We start from the raw sequence: 18,344 nt of genomic DNA, 5'->3' as shown, positions 1-18,344 counted from the left end.
AGTTGCCTATCTGTTACTTGACAGACCGTGGTGAAAAGCTGATGTATAGCTCCGCCCATTTTGAGAACAGGATCCATCCATTCAGGAACCAATGACGGCTTAGGATTGGTCACGATTTTTCACACCTGCCTTAAAAGCTAAATGGTAACATGCAAGCCTTTGCTTGTCATAGACACTAAATACGTCCCTCAGAATTACATGATGATTTTGGGGTTTTGGCGAATCCAGAAGGAGTGGCAACATGGCCCAATGCTCCCCTAAAAGGGTGCTTTTCAATAACAAGGACTGGCAATTTCGGGCAAGGATTTAAATTTCTTCCAAAAGCATATAAAATGCCCACAATTTAGCCCTCATGTATCCACAGAAAGCTGTGGATTTCAATTTCAATTTTTGTCCTCCCCTAAAAAAAGTCAACCCCCCCGACAGTTTGGTTCTAGATCCACCCCTGTGCATGGGGTTATGGAATCCTTTACATTATTTTAAGATTATCATTCGAAACCACTTTTTCGAAGTGAACTTAACTTATTTTACATTTTGACAACTTCTCCTATTCAGAGATAATTTACATCTATTAATTAGATGTAAGAAAATATATGCATTATCTATTGCTTGGTCAAATTTCAAGAAATATTAAATTTAAACGGTCGTTTTCTTCACCCATGGTTTGCAGTCATCAACTTTACCTTTGCTTTGCACCTTAATCTTTCACTATACAATGTTTCCTATATGTCATGCTTTTACCTCGTTATATTGCAAGTCCTCACCGCTGTTATACATGAAGACTGCAGGCCTTAAGCGGTGTTGATGAAAGCAGCAATTATTTGTCAGCAGTACTGCATGGTAGGCTTGGAGGGCTTGAGCCCCGAGATGTGTCTTTTCTCTTCAAAGAAACGCAGGTACAATGTATATCTACACCTTAAACTATAAGCACTATTTTAGCCGTAAATCCTCGTCCCCTTTGTCGTGACCGAGGAGGGACGGGCTTGAGCCTGCTCTCAACGACAAATCCTGGGTTCGCCACTGGTTGTTAACGAAGGTGGGACGAAAATGGTGAAAAATTGGTTGGTGTGAGGCGCCTTAATGTCTACTGGCGTTTTAAGGGAACAATTAATGATGCATTGATGCTTCTACTGGCTTGACACGTTGTTGTAAATCATCTATTGAATTTCGTCTTACAAAGGACAGTTATCTAGAAATTTTGTATTTGTGTTACCGCGTAATTACGACATAATAGGCCTACCACACTTATAAAGTGACCACAGTGTAAATGGAATCATCAAAATGCTCGAACAAAATACATGCTCGTTTCATTCATATGGCAGTTGACATTTGGTACGAAGATGGGGAGAGCTCCCTTCCTAGCTGTATACTCCATGCGTTACTCATACGCCAACCAGTTCGTATGCCTAACAATTTGTACATTCAGCAATTTGTTCACTGACATAAATTACATTAGATATCAGCTCTTTTCAGAGCCAGAAATCCTACATAAAAAGAAACTTGAATTTGCACTTATCTATAAAATTATCCATAGAAGTACACCGTTTTGAAGGAACTGTCTCAAGAATAAATCAGTTACCGACTGAATTGTCCCAAATATTAGTTAAAATAGAGTCTTCAAAACCATCAATACTAGATGGAATTTTACACGTATTGGCACCAGCCCGCATTTGTCATACTGCAATTCAGCGTGCGATTTGGTCGGTGTTGAGTTGGTCGACATATGAGTTGGTTAGCACGAGTTGCCACGCGTGCCAGTTGACCAGCATTCTATCAAAACGTAACTCCATGCTGTAGAGGAACAGCTGTTGAGTGGCCAACGGAAGTTTTTTATTTAATTTGAACACTAAATAAAACCATTTCCTCTGAGTCCAAACCTTCTCAGGCAAGAAAGAGATTAGTAGAGATGGAGTGCAAAATATCGAAATTTTCGCATATAGCATCCCTTGAAGTTTGGCGATATTTTGGAACTTTTTCTTGTGATATAATTTCAGTATAAAAACCACACATTTTCTATCACCCATTTCAACGTTTATCAAACGTCCCAATACAAGCTCAGAAGGTCAGTATTTGAAACCCATAACCTCCTGACTGTTTACGGTAAGGTAACAAAAAAACATCAATTCTCGGTCTCTCATCAGAACTTCTTGTAAAGTTTTCCCCTGAATTATGTAACTTTTCCTCCAATATAGTCTGGAGGCTCCAAATTGAATAAATGGGATATACAACCCTCAGTAATCAAGTTGGACAATCGGGAAAATTTATACAAATTAAATCAATGGTTGAAACTTTGGGGAATAACCTATTCATTGGGCTAATATGTTGATGGCATCCAGAATACTGTGTCCGATTCCGAATTCACTTTATAATGAAAAACTCAACATCACCTGAAATTCTGATATGACATTTGCTCGAAAATTGGATTATAAACAAAGTTTTGTAAAATACCATTAACAAGGATTCAGTGCCAGTTTCCGAATGTGGGTACTGATAACAAATCAGAGATAAAAGACACATAAAGTCCTGTCACGTGCGCTATTTGCCTTCCTGCTCAATTACTCCTTACTGGGGAATTTGTAGCTCACACTTCTGCGCGTAAATACAGATAAAATAATATTATTTACCCATCTCAAGGGACAGACCATTCCCACAAATCAGTATAGGCAACAGGCAGGCTATGGAAGTTGTGGCCATAACAAGTTAAAATTCATTTCCATTTATGGACCAAGACTGTTTATTTTCCCCTCAAATCAAATTAAACCAACTCTGATTACACTTATAGCCCATGTATTATACTTCATAGATGCAGAATTTCCATCCACCATGTCTACATTAATGATATAGATGTTGAATATTAAGTTGCCAAAATAATTGATTTTATTATGAAAGAAATTATGAAAACCAGCCCCAACAATCGTACAAAACTTCTTGACTATGTCAATACACAATTAAACAACCCTAAATCAAACTGTCACCAGTTTCCTCTTCACATGCCAAAAACACACTAGTGAAATGACTCTGTCAAAGGGAAATAATAATGTTGTGTACATCCAGATATATACCATTACAATAATCCACTATAAAGTCCCAAGATTGATTTGTATACACTGCAAAGTGATAAAGGGATCGCATGGTGTGCATTCAGTCACCCACATGTACATGTACATGACGTTAATATTAATAAACTTGCAGACTTGTGGGCTTCCAGGTTTTCTATGACACAATCAGAATCTCATGTAAAGAACTGACATAGATATTGCGCTGCCACCTTGATATGGCGCGCCTGGGAATAGCACTAACTATGGAGTGCAAAAATGTACAAAATTAAAGCTTGGGTATAGCACATGGCTTCCACCTTCGGAGCGTGTGATTCATGGCAAAGACTACCCTGCCTGTTCAGATGTCCCTTTTTCTATTAGAAATTATCGGCGGTCATGTACTAAATCTTTGAAGAAAACACTGAGCGTTCGCATAGATGCTTCTTTATGCACGTATGACTGTTTTACTGGACACTTAAAATCAAGAGTCAGTGTACTTTCAAAGCCTATAAGAAGCAGCTTGTATAACTTCAATATTACATTGTTCAACTTGTATTTAAAAAAGAGTTTTTCCCCATGCGTTGATGGGTTAGAAATGTGTGAATATACCATTGACATCACGCTTTGTTTACATGTCCGCTTTCCTATGGAGCTTTCCTCTGTCGTCTTTATCTGGTTCCCTCAAAAGTATGCATCTGCATATTTCTGGTTTTTCACCAGAACTTTTTAAAATTTTAAACACTTCACACATTTTGCCTAGTTGTTTCTGAAACAATGGATAAAAAAGGTCGTAACTTGTACATTTCCCAATCATGTTACCAACATAGAGACTATGAACGTTTCTGCTGCTTTAATTACCAGGTTTTGAATTTTAAATCTACTCTCCCTCATATTCAAGCAGGAAAGAAAGAAAGCACCATTACAAAGTTAGATTGAAAAATATCAGCGATAATTTGACAAAAGAAAGCAAATTTCTATGGCTGATGACACTGGATATAGCAGAAATCTATTGCTAAAACACTGCCGTAATAGTTGTCTAAATAATTATGGGTTTCATAAGCAGACAACCGACGTTGCGTACGTAATGTTTAAAAATCGAGGCCATCACGCAGCTTCGGCATATGAGCGTATCACTAGGGCAAGTTGTGTAGCTCTGCCCGGGGCGGAGTCCACTTAAAAATGAACGAAGGGGACAGGTTCCACGCCACACACGCCATCAACTGCTGAAGAACACCGAGCACTTTGCTACTTGGCTGGCGGGAGAAATTGAGAAGGAAGAGAACTAATATGATTATGATATGCATAAATAGAATTGTTGGGGGAATGTGTTCATGGAATAATATTAATGATATGGAGAACAGTGGCTTCCCTTCTTTAACATAAATTGACCTCCCTAGATATAACGGAGCCGCACCACAGTTCTAGGTCAATCTCATAGGTACCTAACGGCGAAGGTGCTTAACATCAGTGTCGAATGGGATGTATTGCTCCAATTTTTGAGACTGATTCTGGGGAACCGTCTGATTTCTCTTTCCTCTCAAACCTCATGTTACATTTTGACTATGAGATGAGCGTTTGGTTACCTACAGTAAAGTAGATAAGGCCTATTTGTACGTAACACAACCGTGAAAAAATGCCTTAATGGTAACTATCTGTGTCTGGGCAGTATACCAAAAATTGTCGGCATCTACTGCGTCTGAATAATATCTACGCCCTTAAAAATTTCTATTAAAAACAGCCGTTGAAAGTGTTTCATAAACTGTACCGAAAAATGACCAAAAAGTTTTATTGTAATGATACACCTGTAGGTAACTCGCACTTTACCTGTCCAAAGATGTCTTTAATGTCTAAAGATTTTACATTCTTTGCCCATGAGACTTAACGACACACTGTAAAAACGCTAGGCAATTTTTGGCCGAACGCTGGGTACCAGGTGAATCGCATAAGTGTTGGATAAAAAGATCAAAACGCTGGGTAAAATGAGTGGTAGTACAATGACATTTTCTACAACCGTTGGGTAAAATGAGACAGGTTTGCCCATATTTTAGGAGAGAATCAACGGGGTTGGGTAATCTGTTTGCCCAGCAGTTAGGCGATTCAACTGGTACCCGACGTTAATTGGGCAAAAATTGCCCTGCATTTTACAGTGCAGGTAGAGTACCCATACCGTGAACACCACGGCCGATTCTTGTTTCATTAGATCGGGTCAGGCCCTTTGATGGTTTTTGAAGTTCAGCGCTGCTATGCAATATACAGAGAGACGAGGATAGCAACGTAAGAACACATTAGCGGTCCATTTTGTAATATTTGTGTGGATACCTCGACATGGACAGCTAGTACACGTAGGCCTAGGTAAGAGCAGAATGACATGCTAGAGATAAATACTTTCACATCACTGGCGTATAAAACCAAACACAAGACAGGTAGGGACGAATGTAAAATCCCTTAGCAATTGCAAGTTGAAACATTCCCCACACCATGCACATGACGGCCAATTGTATCCCCATGCAATCCAGATGGGACCGGTGGTTGGTCTCCGAGTTTGTCGGCAGCTTTCTGGACAAGTGACAAGTGCTTTGATGTAAATCCAGGAGGAGATGGTTCAGGTTACATGTTTTTATGTGAACCCCAAATTTGCTATCTGGGAACATTTCTGCAAAAAGGATTTTTGCTGGATTATTGCCAGATACTAACACAGCAATAAATTGCCAAAGAAAATGAAATCTGCCATAGCAGTGGTTAAAAAATCTAGAATTTTTTCTGTACACAAATCAGTGCGACATTGAGATTCAGTGCCTTAGATGACATCACAATTCTGCTCATGAATATGCAATTCAGCATAAAACAAAAAACATCAAAATATGAGTTAGAATTGCAGGACAAAACCTTAAAATGAGATTAACTGCAACCCAAAGACGCAATTTCAAGTTATTTTTTTTAAATTTATAACAATATTTGTATTTCCTGGTTCCTTTCATAATCAAGTGAAAAAGGTTCCCATACCGCGCACAAGACGGCCTAGCGGTAGACCTCCAAATTCTTTAGCAGCTCCTATGAAAAACAAACGAAAGAAGAACAAATGTGAAGGTCCATTTTTTTAAAATATATTTGTGTGCATGCAACGACGTAGATAACTATAGGGCTGAAAAATAACTGTTCGCGAAAGGTTGGACCACTAAACTAAACCGTCCGTAAGTTTTTATAAGAACTGCACCATATTTCTCAGTCCACTTAGTATTGAGATAGATGGTTTTAAGACTGTGCGCGCATAAAACCAAACACAAGACCAGACGGACCTCGTACTTGACGGCGGATTCGTTTCCACTTTAATGCGGACGGGCCCTGCGGTAGATATCCAAATTCGTCAGCAGCTGCTATTCAGTACAAACGGATAGACTGAGATAGAGAGTGTTACATTGCGAGCGCATAAAACCAATCACAAAAACCGGTGAGTTAGAATGTCTGAACAATTACTTATCAAATCTTTAAAAAGTTCCCCTACCGCGTTTTTGACGGCTGATTCCTTTTGCATCTAATCCGGTCGGAGGCGGTTTTCGAAGTTCGTCAGCAGTTGCTAAGCAGTACAGGGAGACAAGGATAGCAATGTAAGTAAAGGTATGGAGCTCCATCTCGTAATATCTGTGCAGAAGCAACGATGCACTCATCTGAGACTGAGTCGTGATGGTTTGTGACTGAACGAATCACGACATTAAACTACGCCTGCGATTTCCAATGAATTCTGCCCGAACTACTTACGCGCCCAGATTGTGCTCCTGTGCATTTTTGTTGCCTCTTGGGGTCTTGAGGACCAAAGATCGGTTACGCCCGGTGGGTCACGTAGCCAATATTATCAAATATCAACAAGCATGACCTTCTCCCACAGCAAAATGTGTCACATGTGATGTTTACCAAAAATAAAGCCCATTGTGTGGTAAAGCACTCAGCACATCAGTAGTCTCAGTGCTGAACACACCGTCTTAGCAAAGTGACAGCTCAACCCGGCGAGAGCGAGCCGCTGTTTATCTCATCCTTGCAGAACTGTTTCCTATAAACTTATAAGGTGGTATACAGACAGCTCCAGCGTTCAAAAATCACAGCACCTGACAGTGCCGAGCCCCAATTGCAAGAGCTCGCAATATTTATGTTAAATTTGACCTATGAGCAAGGCCGTATTGTTTTACTCGAAAGGCTCCATAGGAACCACAATAAACTCGCAGGCAAAATAAGTAAATTTCGAGACTACGACGACTGAGCTGTTAGGAATCTTTCCGGTTTGTAGACAATTTGTTGGGACCCCAAAGGATTGATCGTTTTGCCTCGCCACATAACACCGAGCTAGCCCGTTATAACGCCAAATGTTTGTGCATAAGCGTTTGCCTAAATTGGTGTCTCTGAACTTTGATACTAACACAGCAATAAATTGCCAAAGAAAATGAAATCTGCCATAGCAGTGGTTAAAAAAATCTAGAAATTTTTCTGTACACAAATCAGTGCGACACTGAGATTCAGTGCCTTAGATGAATCGCAATTCTGCTCATGAATATGCAATTCAGCATAAAATTTCAGCATAAAATATGCAATTCAGCATCAAAAAAAAACATCAAAATATGGGTTAGAATTGCAAGACACAACCTTAAAATGAGATTAACTGCAACAAACGGATAGACTGAGATAGAGAGTGTTACATTGCGAGCGCATAAAACCAAACACAAAAACCGGCAAGTTAGAATGTCTGAACAATTACTTATCAAATCTTTAAAAAGTTCCCCTACCGCGTTTTTGACGGCTGATTCCTTTTGCATCTAATCCGGAAGGAGGCGGATGTCCAAGTTCGTCAGCAGTTGCTAAGCAGTACAGGGAGACAAGGATAGCAACGTAAGTAAAGGTATGGAGCTCCATCTCGTAATATCTGTGCAGAAGCAACGATGCACTCATCTAGGACTGAGTCGGGATGGTTTGTGACTGAACGAATCACGACATTAAACTACGCCTGCGATTTCCAATGAATTCTGCCCGAACTACTTACGCGCCCAGATTGTGCTCCTGTGCATTTTTGTTGCCTCTTGGGGTCTTGAGGACCAAAGATCGGTTACGCCCGGTGGGTCACGTAGCCAATATTATCAAATATCAACAAGCATGACCTTCTCCCACAGCAAAATGTGTCACATGTGATGTTTACCAAAAATAAAGCCCATTGTGTGGTAAAGCACTCAGCACATCAGTAGTCTCAGCGCTGAACACACCGTCGGCTTTATTTTTGGCAAACAACACTTACAACATACATTGCTATGGGAGGGCGCTATGTTTGCTACGTCTAATAGCCACTCTATGTCACGTGACTTTTAGTACGTGCAATTGGTCTATTGCTAATAAAAAAGGCGAAAGTGTGCACTAAGCAACCAACCCTGGGGCTGAATTTCAATAGAATATTTCGAGCATCCTGTGGGTATAAGGTCCTCCTGAATAGAAAGTGAAGTCAAGACCTGGCAAGTTTCAAAATGATGTGGCGCCTTAGTTGCATTTTGCTAAATGTTTTTTCCACTACCTGTCAAGATTTCTCGAGGGAGTTGAGTATGACTTGGCCTTTAGGTTTCCGTAGCACCTGCTACGTACTGAATGCTATTGCATTTCAGGTGTTGAGGCTTAGCTTGTACTCAACGAGCCATACAAACTGGTAGCTCTGAAAACTTCTTAATGTTGTGGTTTCAGAACAGATTAGAATGCTAATTCAATTCCTGGTCAAGTAAAAGGGTATACCCATACTTCGCACATGATTCAGCAGATCTGCTCTGTGAATAAAACTCAAACAGCTGTGTTAATTTAAGGTAAGGTTTAAAAATGGCGTCCACGTTGTGTTGAAATTAAATCCGAAAAGGATGACTACATAATAATCTTTTCCTTTTACAAAGATTGCAAGGCCGCCATTGGGCGTAGGATCTGTTTATTTCATACCGACAAGTATAGCAGCACAACACATTTCGTGCGAAGGCCAACATGAGGTTGATCAGTCCATTTATACATGTAAGGAAGCGTGGCGGCTTTGAGCCAGCTACTTCATTGTCAGTGTACTTTTCGAAAAACCCTCCTGTTCCATTGTGTGGAGACGGTCGTTTTTGGCGATCACGGTCATGATGGCGTGACCCATTTATCAACTGGAAGTGATATATCACGCCATCAACTTGCGTTTGTGAGTGAACTAAACACTAAGCCAAATTCCTGGAGACAGTGGTTGGTCTTATCAAAAGATATGTGAAAAGATTCTCAGTTTCCAATGTACAGAATTCCTGAGTACACGTTTTCTTTCCTGTTCTACAACTTTGGAAACTTTTAATCACAGTTAATCCGAGTTAAAACAGTTCCCATACCCCGTACACGACGGCCGATTCTTTTCTCACTAGATCCGGTCAGGCCCTGTGGTGGTGGTATTGGTGGCGTTCCCAGTTTGTCAGCAGCAGCTTTGCAGTATAGAGAGAGAAAAAACATGGTGACATTAGGGCAGGTATGAAGGTCCAGTTTTTAATATCTGTTTGGCTGCAATGACACATTAATCAGCACAATGTTGTTGTTGTTTTGTTTTAATGGCGCTTTCAGCAACTTAGGCTATTTGCGCCAATCACTGTACGTTTATTCATATACCTTATTAATCAGCATCACATGACAGAGTAAGGAAGAAGGTCCAATTTTAGAGGCAGAAGGAAACCGGAGTACCCCGAGAAAACCTTCGAGAGCGAGTATGGACTGGAAACCAAATGCACTTTAAGCCTGGGCGAAGCCGGGACTCGAACCCGGGCCTCATTAGTGCAAAAGCATCAAAGCAAGGAAAGAACCGCAACGCTAACCCGCTCCCCCCCCCCATCAGCACAATGACTGAACAGCGATGCTCTTTAGGGAATAGATCCCGACGCTCAACAGTCCGTCTGCTTTCCCACGAAAACAGCCCTCGTGATATTGAGACAGATGCTTTTATAATAAAAAATATGGTTAGAAGGGGCTGGTTTGATGTCTGATTAGGCCACAGGTAACAGGTGGATTGTGCTCTTCAGAGCGCATCTTATTACGTAACACATTCCCGAATTCCACTTCAAATGCAAGGCATTCTCGACGTTGTTTCCAAAAATCGTATAGCGCCAAAGGCGCGAGGTGGATAAATCTGCCCAAAAGGTGTAATTACCATGGGCGCCATTTGAGCAAGCGATAGGCCTGCGCGGTTCACGGCTATGCTTAGGCGCAGGTGCACCAGGTGTACGTGCCTGATGCGGCGACTGCGCCTGTGCATTAATGTGCATTGCGCAGGCGTATCGTTTGAAATGATGAGATGCGCCTGAGCCAAGGTTCCCTTGCCGATCTACAATTTTGGGTAACGCACATTGTTCCTTTGAACGGTTTCACGATTCCGTTTCGGCCGGCACCTTCAATCACAGTAGATTCAGATGCCAGTGCTTTCGGTTACGGGGCACCCGTCTAAAAATCGCCCGTCGCTCAAATTTCACAGCAACTGGATCGTGCGTCCAAGCAAAGTGACAGCTCAACCCGGCGAGAGCGAGCCGCTGTTTATCTCGTCCTTGCAGAAGTGTTTCCGATAAACTCATAAGGTGGCATACAGACAGCTCCAGCGTTCAAAAATCACAGCACCTGACAGTGCCGAGCCCCAATTGCAAGAGCTCGCAATATTTATGTTAAATTTGACCTATGAGCAAGGCCGTATTGTTTTACTCGAATGGCTCCCTAGGAACCAGAATAAACTCGCAGGCAAAATAAGTAAATTTCGAGACTACGACGACTAAGCTGTTAGGAATCTTTCAGGCTAGTCGTGGACAATTTGTTGGGACCCCAAACGATTGATCGTTTTGCCTCGCCACATAACACCGAGCTAGCCCGTTATAACGCCAAATGTTTGTGCATAAGCGTTTGCGGCGTAGATGCGTTTTGCCAAAATTGGGCGTTTGTGAGTGAAATAAACACTAAGCCAAATCCCTGGCGACAGTGGTTGGTTTTATCAAAAAAGGGGAAATAATTCTCAGTTTTCAAGGTACAGAATTCCTGAGTACACGTTTTCTTTTCTGTTCTACAACTTTGGAAACTTTTAATCACAGTTAATCCGAGTTAAAACAGTTCCCATACCCCGTACACGACGTTCGATTCTTTTCTCATTAGATCCGGTCAGGCCCTGTGGTGGTGGTATTGGTGGCGTTCCCAGTTTGTCAGCAGCAGCTTTGCAGTATAGAGAGAGAAAAAACATGGTGACATTAGGGCAGGTATGAAGGTCCAGTTTTTAATATCTGTTTGGCTGCAATGACACATTAATCAGCACAATGTTGTTGTTGTTTTGTTTTAATGGCGCTTTCAGCAACTCGGGCTATTTACGCCAATAACTGTACGTTTATTCATACACTTTATTAATCAGCATCACATGACGGAGTTAGGAAGAAGGTCCAATTTTAGAGGCAGAAGGAAACCGGAGTACCCGGAGAAAACCTGCGAGAGCGAGTATGGACTGGAAACCAAATGCGCTTTAAGCCTGGGCCAAGTCGGACTCGAACCCCGGCGTTTGTGAGTGAAATAAACACTAAGCCAAATTCCTGGAGACAGTGGTTGGTTTTATCAAAAGACATGTGAAATAATTCTCAGTTTCCAAGGTACAGAATTCCTGAGTACACGTTTTCTTTCCTGTTCTACAACTTTGGAAACTTTTAATCACAGTTAATCCGAGTTAAAACAGTTCCCATACCCCGTACACGACGTTCGATTCTTTTCTCATTAGATCCGGTCAGGCCCTGTGGTGGTGGTATTGGTGGCGTTCCCAGTTTGTCAGCAGCAGCTTTGCAGTATAGAGAGAGAAAAAAACATGGTGACATTAGGGCAGGTATGAAGGTCCAGTTTTCAATATCTGTTTGGCTGCAATGACACATTAATCAGCACAATGTTGTTGTTGTTGTTGTTTTGTTTTAATGGCGCTTTCAGCAACTCAGGCTATTTACGCCAATAACTGTACGTTTATTCATACACTTTATTAATCAGCATCACATTACGGAGTTAGGAAGAAGGTCCAATTTTAGAGGCAGAAGGAAACCGGAGTACCCGGAGAAAACCTGCGAGAGCGAGTATGGACTGGAAACCAAATGCGCTTTAAGCCTGGACCAAGTCGGACTCGAACCCCGGCGTTTGTGAGTGAAATAAACACTAAGCCAAATTCCTGGAGACAGTGGTTGGTTTTATCAAAAGATGTGTGAAATAATTCTCAGTTTCAAGGTACAGAATTCCTGAGTACACGTTTTCTTTCCTGTTCTACAACTTTGGAAACTTTTAATCACAGTTAATCCGAGTTAAAACAGTTCCCATACCCCGTACACGACGTTCGATTCTTTTCTCATTAGATCCGGTCAGGCCCTGTGGTGGTGGTATTGGTGGCGTTCCCAGTTTGTCAGCAGCAGCTTTGCAGTATAGAGAGAGAAAAAAACATGATGATATTAGGGCAGGTATGAAGGTCCGGTTTTCAATATCTGTTTGGCTGCAATGACACATTAATCAGCACAATGTTGTTGTTGTTTTGTTTTAATGGCGCTTTCAGCAACTTACGCTATTTGCGCCAATCACTGTACGTTTATTCATATACCTTATTAATCAGCATCACATGACAGAGTAAGGAAGAAGGTCCAATTTTAGAGGCAGAAGGAAACCGGAGTACCCCGAGAAAACCTTCGAGAGCGAGTATGGACTGGAAACCAAATGCACTTTAAGCCTGGGCGAAGCCGGGACTCGAACCCGGGCCTCATTAGTGCAAAAGCATCAAAGCAAGGAAAGAACCGCAACGCTAACCCGCTCCCCCCCCCATCAGCACAATGACTGAACAGCGATGCTCTTGAGGGAATAGATCCCGACGCTCAACAGTCCGTCTGCTTTCCCACGAAAACAGCCCTCGTGATATTGAGACAGATGCTTTTATAATAAAAAATATGGTTAGAAGGGGCTGGTTTGATGTCTGATTAGGCCACAGGTAACAGGTGGATTGTGCTCTTCAGAGCGCATCTTATTACGTAACACATTCCCAAATTCCACTTCAAATGCAAGGCATTCTCGACGTTGTTTCCAAAAATCGTATAGCGCCAAAGGCGCGAGGTGGATAAATCTGCCCAAAAGGTGTAATTACCATGGGCGCCATTTGAGCAAGCGATAGGCCTGCGCGGTTCACGGCTATGCTTAGGCGCAGGTGCACCAGGTGTACGTGCCTGCTGCGGCGACTGCGCCTGTGCATTAATGTGCATTGCGCAGGCGTATCGTTTGAAATGATGAGATGCGCCTGAGCCAAGGTTCCCTTGCCGATCTACAATTTTGGGTAACGCACATTGTTCCTTTGAACGGTTTCACGATTCCGTTTCGGCCGGCACCTTCAATCACAGTAGATTCAGATGCCAGTGCTTTCGGTTACGGGGCACCCGTCTAAAAATCGCCCGTCGCTCAAATTTCACAGCAACTGGATCGTGCGTCCAAGCAAAGTGACAGCTCAACCCGGCGAGAGCGAGCCGCTGTTTATCTCGTCCTTGCAGAAGTGTTTCCGATAAACTCATAAGGTGGCATACAGACAGCTCCAGCGTTCAAAAATCACAGCACCTGACAGTGCCGAGCCCCAATTGCAAGAGCTTGCAATATTTATGTTAAATTTGACCTATGAGCAAGGCCGTATTGTTTTACTCGAATGGCTCCCTAGGAACTAGAATAAACTCGCAGGCAAAATAAGTAAATTTCGAGACTACGACGACTAAGCTGTTAGGAATCTTTCAGGCTAGTCGTGGGCAATCTGTTGGGACCCCAAACGATTGATCGTTTTGCCTCGCCACATAACACCGAGCTAGCCCGTTATAACGCCAAATGTTTGTGCATAAGCGTTTGCGGCGTAGATGCGTTTTGCCAAAATTGGCGTTTGTGAGTGAAATAAACACTAAGCCAAATCCCTGGCGACAGTGGTTGGTTTTATCAAAAAAAGGGGAAATAATTCTCAGTTTTCAAGGTACAGAATTCCTGAGTACACGTTTTCTTTCCTGTTCTACAACTTTGGAAACTTTTAATCACAGTTAATCCGAGTTAAAACAGTTCCCATACCCCGTACACGACGGCCGATTCTTTTCTCATTAGATCCGGTCAGGCCCTGTGGTGGTGGTATTGGTGGCGTTCCCAGTTTGTCAGCAGCAGCTTTGCAGTATATAGAGAGAAAAAAACATGATGACATTCGGGCAGGTATGAAGGTCCAGTTTTCAATATCTGTTTGGCTGCAATGACACATTAATCAGCACAATGTTGTTGTTGTTGTTTTGTTTTAATGGCACTTTCAGCAACTCGGGCTATTTACGCCAATAACTGTACGTTTATTCATACACTTTATTAATCAGCATCACATTACAGAGTTAGGAAGAAGGTCCAATTTTAGAGGCAGAAGGAAACCGGAGTACCCGGAGAAAACCTGCGAGAGCGAGTATGGACTGGAAACCAAATGCGCTTTAAGCCTGGGCCAAGTCGGACTCGAACCCCGGCGTTTGTGAGTGAAATAAACACTAAGCCAAATCCCTGGAGACAGTGGTTGGTTTTATCAAAAGATATGTGAAATAATTCTCAGTTTCAAGGTACAGAATTCTTGAGTACACGTTTTCTTTCCTGTTCTACAACTTTGGAAACTTTTAATCACAGTTAATCCGAGTTAAAACAGTTCCCATACCCCGTACACGACGTTCGATTCTTCTCTCATTAGATCCGGTCAGGCCCTGTGGTGGTGGTATTGGTGGCGTTCCCAGTTTGTCAGCAGCAGCTTTGCAGTATAGAGAGAGAAAAAAACATGATGATATTAGGGCAGGTATGAAGGTCCGGTTTTCAATATCTGTTTGGCTGCAGTGACACATTAATCAGCACAATGTTGTTGTTGTTGTTTTGTTTTAATGGCGCTTTCAGCAACTCGGGCTATTTACGCCAATAACTGTACGTTTATTCATACACTTTATTAATCAGCATCACATTACGGAGTTAGGAAGAAGGTCCAATTTTAGAGGCAGAAGGAAACCGGAGTACCCGGAGAAAACCTGCGAGAGCGAGTATGGACTGGAAACCAAATGCGCTTTAAGCCTTGGCCAAGTCGGACTCGAACCCCGGCGTTTGTGAGTGAAATAAACACTAAGCCAAATTCCTGGAGACAGTGGTTGGTTTTATCAAAAGATGTGTGAAATAATTCTCAGTTTCAAGGTACAGAATTCCTGAGTACACGTTTTCTTTCCTGTTCTACAACTTTGGAAACTTTTAATCACAGTTAATCCGAGTTAAAACAGTTCCCATACCCCGTACACGACGGCCGATTCTTTTCTCATTAGATCCGGTCAGGCCCTGTGGTGGTGGTATTGGTGGCGTTCCCAGTTTGTCAGCAGCAGCTTTGCAGTATAGAGAGAGAAAAAAACATGGTGACATTAGGGCAAGTATGAAGGTCCAGTTTTCAATATCTGTTTGGCTGCAATGACACATTAATCAGCACAATGTTGTTGTTGTTGTTGTTTTGTTTTAATGGCGCTTTCAGCAACTCAGGCTATTTACGCCAATAACTATACGTTTATTCATACACTTTATTAATCAGCATCACATGACAGAGTTAGGAAGAAGGTCCTATTTTAGAGGCAGAAGGAAACCGGAGTACCCGGAGAAAACCTGCGAGAGCGAGTATGGACTGGAAACCAAATGCGCTTTAAGCCTTGGCCAAGTCGGACTCGAACCCCGGCGTTTGTGAGTGAAATAAACACTAAGCCAAATTCCTGGAGACAGTGGTTGGTTTTATCAAAAGACATGTGAAATAATTCTCAGTTTCCAAGGTTCAGAATTCCTGAGTACACGTTTTCTTTCCTGTTCTACAACTTTGGAAACTTTTAATCACAGTTAATCCGAGTTAAAACAGTTCCCATACCCCGTACACGACGGCCGATTCTTTTCTCATTAGATCCGGTCAGGCCCTGTGGTGGTGGTATTGGTGGCGTTCCCAGTTTGTCAGCAGCAGCTTTGCAGTATAGAGAGAGAAAAAAACATGATGATATTAGGGCAGGTATGAAGGTCCGGTTTTCAATATCTGTTTGGCTGCAATGACACATTAATCAGCACAATGTTGTTGTTGTTGTTTTGTTTTAATGGCGCTTTCAGCAACTCAGGCTATTTACGCCAATAACTATACGTTTATTCATACACTTTATTAATCAGCATCACATGACGGAGTTAGGAAGAAGGTCCTATTTTAGAGGCAGAAGGAAACCGGAGTACCCGGAGAAAACCTGCGAGAGCGAGTATGGACTGGAAACCAAATGCACTTTAAGCCTGGTCCAAGTTGGGACTCGAACCCGGGCCTCATTGGTGCAAAAGCACCAAAGTGAGGAAAGAACCGCTACGCTAACCCGCTCCCCCCATCAGCACAATGACTGAACAGCGATGCTCTTGAGGGAATAGATCCCGACGCTCAACAGTCCGTCTGCTTTCCCACGAAAACAGCCCTCTTGATATTTAGACAGATGCTTTTATAATAAAAAAATATGGTTAGAAGGGGCTGGTTTGATGTCTGATTAGGCCACAGGTAACAGGTGGATTGCGCTCTTCAGAGCGCATCTTATTACGTAACACATTTCCGAATTCCACTTTAAATGTAAAGTATTCTCGACGTTGTTTCCAAAAATCGTATAGCGCCAAAGGCGCGAGATGCATAACTCTGCCCAAAAGGTGTAATTACCATGGGCGCCATTTTAGCAAGCGTTAGGCCTGCGCTGTTCACGGCTGTGCTTAGGCGCAGGTGCACCAGGTGTACGTGCAACACGATTGGAACTAATTTGGTTTTATTGGAAATGTCTATAGCTCATTATTCAATACAAAAATATTAGGCACTTAGAAGTCCTTCTTCAAAGATTTCATTTTTCAGAGGTAAAATGACAAAACACTGTGGAATTCATTCAAACAAATGTAAAACCTGCTCTTCGGAACACAATACCAAGAAATTGAGTTTAATGTAGTGAAAGAGCATTACGTACTGCAAAAAACCCAACAATACTCGCTACTTGCAGCATTTCAACAAAGCTTGTCCCAGTGTAAACACAAACAACTCTATTTCTCAGAAACATATGTCTTTATGCTAAAACAGGAAAACTGAAAAAACATTTCATAAAATTGTAAATAGAACGATCAGTACTACAAATATTACTTCTATGCTCATAGTGGTGTACATTTTAAATGTTGAGCGGTAGGCCCCTTGGCGTACCAACACGTTTCCTTCCAACATGGTGAGCAATACACTGTTTGTAAATCTGTCTTCAAAACTGGAAATGGTAGAATTATTGAACCATAAGCTTCTTTCCAAAATGGTGATCGGTACGCCAATTGGCGTACCTACATGTTTCCTTCCAAGTTGGAGAGCGGTACGCCAATTGGCGTACCTACAAGTTTCCTTCTAAGTTGGAGAGCGGTACGCCAATTGGCGTACCTACAAGTTTCCTTCCAAGTTGGAGAGCGGTACGCCAATTGGCGTACCTACAAGTTTCCTTCTAAGATGGTGAGCGGTACGCCAATTGGCGTACCTACAAGTTTCCTTCTAAGATGGTGAATGGTACGCCAATTGGCGTACCTACAAGTTTCCTTCTAAGATGGTGATCGGTACGCCAATTGGCGTACCTACAAGTTTCCTTCTAAGATGGTGAGCGGTACGCCAATTGGCGTACCTACAAGTTTCCTTCCAAGTTGGAGAGTGGTACGCCAATTGGCGTACCTACAAGTTTCCTTCTAAGATGGTGAGCGGTACGCCAATTGGCGTACCTACAAGTTTCCTTCTAAGATGGTGAGCGGTACGCCAATTGGCGTACCTACAAGTTTCCTTCCAAGTTGAAGAGCGGTACGCCAATTGGCGTACCTACAAGTTTCCTTCCAAGTTGGAGAGCGGTACGCCAATTGGCGTACCTACAAGTTTCCTTCTAAGATGGTGAGCGGTACGCCAATTGGCGTACCTACAAGTTTCCTTCCAAGATGGTGAGCGGTACGCCAATTGGCGTACCTACAAGTTTCCTTCTAAGATGAAGAGCGGTACGCCAATTGGCGTACCTACAAGTTTCCTTCTAAGATGAAGAGCGGTACGCCAATTGGCGTACCTACAAGTTTCCTTCTAAGTTGGAGAGCGGTACGCCAATTGGCGTACCTACAAGTTTCCTTCCAAGTTGGAGAGCGGTACGCCAATTGGCGTACCTACAAGTTTCCTTCTAAGTTGGAGAGTGGTACGCCAATTGGCGTACCTACAAGTTTCCTTCTAAGATGGTG

General features: G+C 42.3%; 1 protein-coding gene across 13 annotated transcripts in view; it reads right to left on the bottom strand.

The window, feature by feature from the left end:
* Positions 1-2,706: 2,706 nt before the first annotated feature.
* LOC147798154 (uncharacterized) overlaps positions 2,707-18,344 on the bottom strand; it is a 63,547-nt gene continuing 47,909 nt past the window's right edge. Inside the window, exons 2-13 of one of the 13 annotated variants that reach the window (XM_087140623.1) lie at positions 15,970-16,059; positions 15,356-15,445; positions 14,746-14,835; positions 14,136-14,225; positions 12,380-12,469; positions 11,767-11,856; positions 11,160-11,249; positions 9,404-9,493; positions 7,811-7,882; positions 6,541-6,612; positions 6,042-6,089; positions 2,707-4,291 (exon numbers count right to left, since the gene is read on the bottom strand). In XM_087140623.1, coding sequence (XP_086996749.1) covers positions 4,284-4,291; positions 6,042-6,089; positions 6,541-6,612; positions 7,811-7,882; positions 9,404-9,493; positions 11,160-11,249; positions 11,767-11,856; positions 12,380-12,469; positions 14,136-14,225; positions 14,746-14,835; positions 15,356-15,445; positions 15,970-16,059 — 920 coding nt within the window. In that variant the 3' untranslated portion in view covers positions 2,707-4,283. Of the gene's footprint in view, positions 4,292-6,041; positions 6,090-6,275; positions 6,413-6,540; positions 6,613-7,810; positions 7,883-9,403; positions 9,494-11,159; positions 11,250-11,766; positions 11,857-12,379; positions 12,470-14,135; positions 14,226-14,745; positions 14,836-15,355; positions 15,446-15,969; positions 16,060-18,344 lie in introns of those variants that run through there. The other 12 variants (XM_087140629.1, XM_087140628.1, XM_087140622.1 and 9 more) reach the window with 12 other exon arrangements.

This window comes from Acanthaster planci, linkage group LG09, assembly GCF_054643075.1.
Source record: "Acanthaster planci isolate LZ-2023a linkage group LG09, COTS_SCS, whole genome shotgun sequence".
NCBI lineage: Eukaryota > Metazoa > Echinodermata > Asteroidea > Valvatida > Acanthasteridae > Acanthaster > Acanthaster planci.
The sequence above is the reverse complement of the archived record's forward strand: the minus strand, read 5'-3'. Positions and strand labels throughout refer to the sequence as shown.